Raw genomic sequence first — 6,000 nt, forward strand, 5'->3', positions numbered from 1 at the left:
TGTATCTGGGCTGTAAATCTCTGTGTGAGTCAGTCGGTTATCAGGGTGTAAATAAGGAAGGGGTGTTGTTAATGCACTACGGGACAGTCTCTCTTTGATCTGGTTTATGTTTTGGTGCTGAATGCTGTACTCGTACACACACACACACACACACACACTCTCGTTTTATGGTTCTCCATGCTTTACACCATTTCTCTCTCTCTCTCTCTCTCTGCCTGTTTATGTTCCTGTTTCACTCCTGTCTCTGTGAATTTCTCACCCTTTTTTTTTAGGCCTGTTCTTCTCTTCCTTATTCTCACACCTGTTCCTCATGATGTGTCAGCATAGGGTTGCTATGCAACTCTGAGGCCACACAACTTCCGTCTGAGATGTCATTTCCTCTCAGTGTCGAGCCTTCCTCCAGAAACGGAATTGCACATACTGTAGCGCGCCCCACCTATCACACAGAGCATGCGGCGAGTGTGAGACACCTGGTGGTCATGAGAGAAACTGCAATTGTATTCCCAACCAGATATATTACACTGGATGCTCTCGTTGTTGTTTATGTCTGAGCATAGTGTGTGTTTTAAAAAAACATTGTTTGGTGTTTTTGTTTTTTTGCAGATTAAATACCATGAGGACTTTGAAAAGAGCAGGGGTGGAGGAGAGGCCCCACCTCATCAGCCTCACCAGCCTCACAACCCCGCCCCAGGTACTGGGCAGACGCCTTCTCTCTCTGACACATAAACACACTCTCCACACACACACACACACACACACACACACACACACACACACACTATGACAACACTCTCACAGGCTTGCACACGAGGCTGGTGGATGCAAATGTCGGAGGCGGGGTTCATTGTAATGCACGGAACAGAATGAGGGACATTCCAATGAGCCTGTCCTCCAACGTCTACCTCCACCAGCCTCCACTGCTGCACAGAACACACACTAACAATGAGTAGCATCAGTGAGGGTAGATCAACAATCCCTTTGTCACTAAATAAAGAAGCATTCGTTCTGCTCTGCATAGTTCCCCTTTAGCGCACACATGCATACAATCACAGAGAGGTAGTGGGTAACCTTGATGTACTCTTTTTGCTTTTACCCTTATATAGTCACGTAGAGAGTCTCAGAGAGAGTCGTTGTGAAACACAGAGAGAGAGCGGGAAAGTAAAGGGCGGTAGATACACGTTGTGTCTTGCCACGCTGTGGAATTCACTCTGGTTCTGAGAAGCCCCAAGGCTGACGAATGTGACGGGACCCGGACAATGTGTGTGTGTGTGTGTGTGTGTGTGTGTGTGTGTGTGTGGTGTTCAGGACCCAGACAAGAGTGTGTGATGCAGAGTGAAAAGCAAAAAAGTATGTCTGTCCTGCACCCTTGACTCAATCAATCACTAACTGTCTGTCTCCTCTCTCTCTCTCTCTGCCCCCCCCCCCACCCCCCTCTTTCAGCAGCAGCGTATCAGCAGCCCCCTGCTGCCACCCCTCAGAACTACCACTATGAGCCTGCTCCGGAACCAGTGCGCCAGGCGGCTGCTGCCCCCGCCCCCGCTGCCGCTCCTGCCAGCGCAGGGGTGAGTCCCTCTCCTCTCTGCATGGTGCAGGTGGACTCCTCCTGTGTTTGTGAAGGCACTATCCACAGGCTCCTTAGAGTTGCCTCGCCTCTATCTTGTTGGTGGAGCCCAACTGTGTCTGTTGTAGCCAGTGGTAGGAAGTGAACTTAATGCTGCTTTCTCTCTCTCTCTCTCTCCCTTGTTGTTTTTGTGCGTCTGTATTTCTGTCCCTCTCTCTCTCTCTCTCTGTCTCTCTCTGTCTCTCTCTCTCTCTCTCTCTGTGTGTGTAGAAGCGATACCGGGCGGTGTATGACTACGCCGCTGCTGATGAGGATGAGGTGTCCTTCATGGACGGCGACGTGATCGTAGACGTGCAGCAGATTGATGAGGGCTGGATGTACGGCCGCGTGGAGCGCACTGGCCAGCAGGGCATGCTGCCTGCCAACTACGTAGAGGCCGTCTGAGAGAGGGAGAGAAAGAAAGAGAGAAAGAAAGAAAGAGAGAGAGAGGAGGAGGTAGAGAAAGGGAGGGAGAGAAGAAAATGAAAAGCCCAGTGCCATCTCATCTTAATGCCGCTTTCTCTTTATTTCACTCTTGTTCTCTGATCTGTCCTGTTCTCTGATTCAACCCCCCCTGGTGTACCCCTGGTCTGCTCTTACCTTCTGCTCTGCTCTCCAACGACAGACTCCCTCTCTCCGTCTGTCTGTCTGTCTGTGCTGCCGTCTGTCTCTTTGTCTGGATGTCTGTCATCCTCTTTCCGTCTGTCGCTCTGTCCCTAGTCCTCTGTCCACTCTTGTGCTGTCACAAGTGGAATTTAGTGTAAGTCTTAAAAGTCAACACACTCACCCCCTGTGTCATAGGTCAGGGGTCATGTGGTGTCACACAGCTATAGCACTTCAAATCCCAACACAACCTAATGCAAAAAATGTTAAGGAACCACCCCCCTCCCCCACCCAACCCTGCCAATCAACATACAGTTACCATGACAGCAGAGAGAAGCGGCCAATGTGGTTGAGAGAAAAGTCATGTTTATTTTTGTTTTTGTTTTGTTTCTTTTTTTTCATTTTGCAGCCTGAACTTGGCCAGACTGGAAGCGCAGTGTAGAATCTCACTGTATTTGTGCAGTCAGAACTAAGCTTGAATTTTTGACTCGTACATTCCATTAACCTCAGTACCCCTTTGTTGTTGCATCAGTCAGTGGGCTATCAGTCTTAACAGAGAGGTTTTATATATTTATATATCTACTTACGCATTGCTCAATATCTCGCTCTTATCTGTGTCCTTGCGTGGCCAGCACTGCATTGTGGGTATTGTTATGAAACTGGAAATCCTATCCTAACTGAAGAGCACCTCCCACCGTTGCCTCTTACAGGCTGGTTGAAGGTGGGAGGGATCAGGGACAAGTTAGGGGACATGGTTTAGCTGTTCCCCCTTCTACCCCAAGTTATTACTGTCACACCACCATGGCATCACATCAGTTGGTGTGAAGATATTCCTCGCAGCCTGAAATGCCTTCAAGATGGAGAAGTTGTGGTGATTTAGGGTCCGAGATGTTTGGGGCATGTGACGAGATGGTGGGATCAGGCCAGGTCCCACCCCATTCCAAGACAACCATCATCAGAGTTGAACAAGAACAACAGAAAGGGGCCAAGCACAATTCTCAAGACAATTCTGTATTGTGAATCTTTTCTTCTTTTTTTTATTTTTATTTTTTATTATTATTATTATTATTATTATTATTATTTAGTCATTCCATTGTTTTTGTGATTGAACATTCCAATCTTTCATGAGATGTGTGTGAAAATGTTAAACTGTCTTGAGGTCAGAAACCATGGCTGTGGTAAATGTTGTTATTGTCGTTTCTCTCTCATATCATGCTGGTGGTTTTTTTTTCTTTTTCTTTTTGTTGGTATTGTAAGAGGCTTATTTTTAAAAATGTCAATGTATCAAATAAATAGAAAAATAAAACGGCAACTCGATTTATGAACCAAGGCAGGCTAGTTTCTAAAGACGTGTGCTCACTGTATGTTGGTTAGCAATCACAGAACTAGGTCCATGGGGTTCAGTGTGTACACCGCCTCCATGTCAGGTCCGATCGTGCTGTTTGCCTCATAAGAACAGTAAACTCAATGCCTGTTAAATTGTGCCAACTCATGACTGGAGTATCTCACAGGTATCCCTCAATCCTTGTAACTCAGAGGAGAGCAATGTTCTGGAGTGCCACAGGCTAATGAATATTCATATGGTCTTTAACATGCTGTAGCCACACGGCCGGCCTCATCTGCATCATAGACATAGAATGTCAGAAACAGATCTCCAAATGATGTTTTCTTACCTACTGCTGCCCAACTAAATTAAATTGCTGCAGAGAACTCAGAGAAATATAGTTTGTTTGTTTTCTAGCAACAATTAATTAACTTTCCAAATAATCATGGCTGTCTGGTTATGATATCACCAAATCACACTTTGACTGACTGATCTTACATTCCATGTCTAAGGGACAGTGTCAGCCAGGCCCAGAGGAGAGAGATATTGCTCACTAGTATATATCCACCTTTGGCCTCTGTTCATCCTCTCTTTACTTCCCATTTTCCCTGCTGTTTCATTCTATTTCCTGTGATGCACTGTGACTTTCACAGACGTGAGGGACAAAAACGGAATTTAAAGTTATTTTCAGCTTTACAAAAAGAAACCATGCTCTCACTATGTAGCTAGATGATATTGTACAATTGTATATGTATTGCAAAGAGAGGTGAGGGGGGAAAGGTTATTGCAGGTTATGGTGCGTGGGAAGAAGCTTGCCTGCAGACGAAAAAGCAGTCGTGTTTATTGAATTTTGATTGAGGGGAGGGGAAATGTATGGTCAAAATGTCCCATGAAAATCCCAATGTGGTGCAAAGTGTCAGACAATAAGTGGTGGTTGTTGTTTTTTTGAAACTTTGCAATGTGATGATGAAATATGACAATGGTGGTGATTTAATGAATTAGAATTAACACAACACACCTCAAACGGGCTAGATAATCAGTTGGCCAGAAAAAAGGGCAACTATATGCCTGTGTCTTACATAGACCTCTCTACTTGACATCTGGGCGGCTTCAGAGGCAACTCGTACACTGTGTGAAGGGCTGTTTTTGGGTGATCTATTTCAAGTCTCACTGCTGTGTCGCAGGAATTGAAGAGTGAGGAGTTGGTTTGGCTTGAAGTGATGCGAGTGTTGTTCTTGGGTTGTTGTTTTTCCTTCAATATTGCCTTTGCATCAATTTCTTCAAAAATAAATGGCCTTGGCTGCTTGTAGGCCGTGGTTATGTTTTGTTTATTCCCCAGATTGGTGAAAGTCAAGTCCACATTGGCTTCCCCATCTGGTTTTCTTTGCAGTGAAGTGGTGTGGGGTTTGTTTCTCGGATAGCGTAGCTGCAGGTTTCCATCAGGTGTTTGAGGAGACAGTCACGTGGGTTGACCAGGCAGGTCGCAGGTTCGAGACTCGTTCACAGCAGCAACTGGAATTGCGGGGCTGCTGTTAGTAACCACCTGACGTCTGTTTCACTTGGTTTGCGAGACTAATGTTGGCGATAGTTGATTGGTGAAGTATTCTTTCAGAAATAAAGACAGCCAATTGTGTTTTAGTGTGATTCAATAGAGATGATAAGACACTGTGTCAAGGCCAACACATTCCCTGATGTTAGTGTATGGGGCCAGAGGGAGAGATGCTAAAATCATGAGAGAGGGGGCATGGAAGACCATGATTTGGAATCAGTCAGGAGTTAGCCTTTTTTTTCCGCCAAATATCCTTCTCTGCTGTGATATCAATCATCCTGCACCTCTGCTGTATCATATCTCATATCACAGCCCTGTCCTCTCAATGTCTAGTTATCTTACTTGTCCTACTGCCAAGATTCCTCCAACCCTGAACTCAAATGTAGACTCATACATCTCATGCTTCTGATGAATCATTTCCTTGCTCTTATGTAACTGGTCATGTCAGTGCGGATAGAAATCATGTAAAACCACAAACACTGACCTAGCATTCAGACCAATGTTTTGCATTCCATCTTAAAAATGATTTTCTTTTGATTATTATTTTGTTATTACTTTACTTAACATATGCATATATTGACATATTCCAACAAACAAACAAAATCAGAGACTCCAGTTGGATTAAGGACCTGATTAGCATCTCTTATTGCCCTGTTACAGCACTTCGAATTGTACTTAATGATTCTACAGATTCAATAAAAATGTCATTTTTACTCAGTAGCCTGCTGTGTTCATTTCTTCGTTCTATGTGATTCCTTTCCTATGTATGGCACTGACACCAAATGACTGCTCATATTCCATAAGGGACGGAGCCCTATAATAAGCAATTCTCCTTCCCCGCTACTTCCCAAGCGTAACATAATGCTAGAACCGTTAGAACGCATCTGGCAGGGAGGGGTTTCATGTAGCGGAAGGATTCTCTCT

At 44.9% G+C, this 6,000-nt stretch overlaps 1 protein-coding gene across 2 annotated transcripts in view; it reads left to right on the top strand.

The window, feature by feature from the left end:
* lasp1 (LIM and SH3 protein 1) overlaps positions 1 to 5,784 on the top strand; it is a 39,221-nt gene extending 33,437 nt beyond the window's left edge. The window contains exons 5-7 of one of the 2 annotated variants that reach the window (XM_080522491.1): positions 604 to 691; positions 1,441 to 1,562; positions 1,832 to 5,784. In XM_080522491.1, coding sequence (XP_080378617.1) covers positions 604 to 691; positions 1,441 to 1,562; positions 1,832 to 2,005 — 384 coding nt within the window. In that variant the 3' untranslated portion in view covers positions 2,006 to 5,784. The remainder of the gene's footprint in view (positions 1 to 603; positions 692 to 1,440; positions 1,563 to 1,831) is intronic. The other variant, XM_080522492.1, reaches the window with a different exon arrangement.
* Positions 5,785 to 6,000: the final 216 nt, after the last annotated feature.

This window comes from Nansenia antarctica, assembly GCF_963989245.1.
Source record: "Nansenia antarctica genome assembly, chromosome: 2".
Lineage (NCBI taxonomy): Eukaryota > Metazoa > Chordata > Actinopteri > Argentiniformes > Microstomatidae > Nansenia > Nansenia antarctica.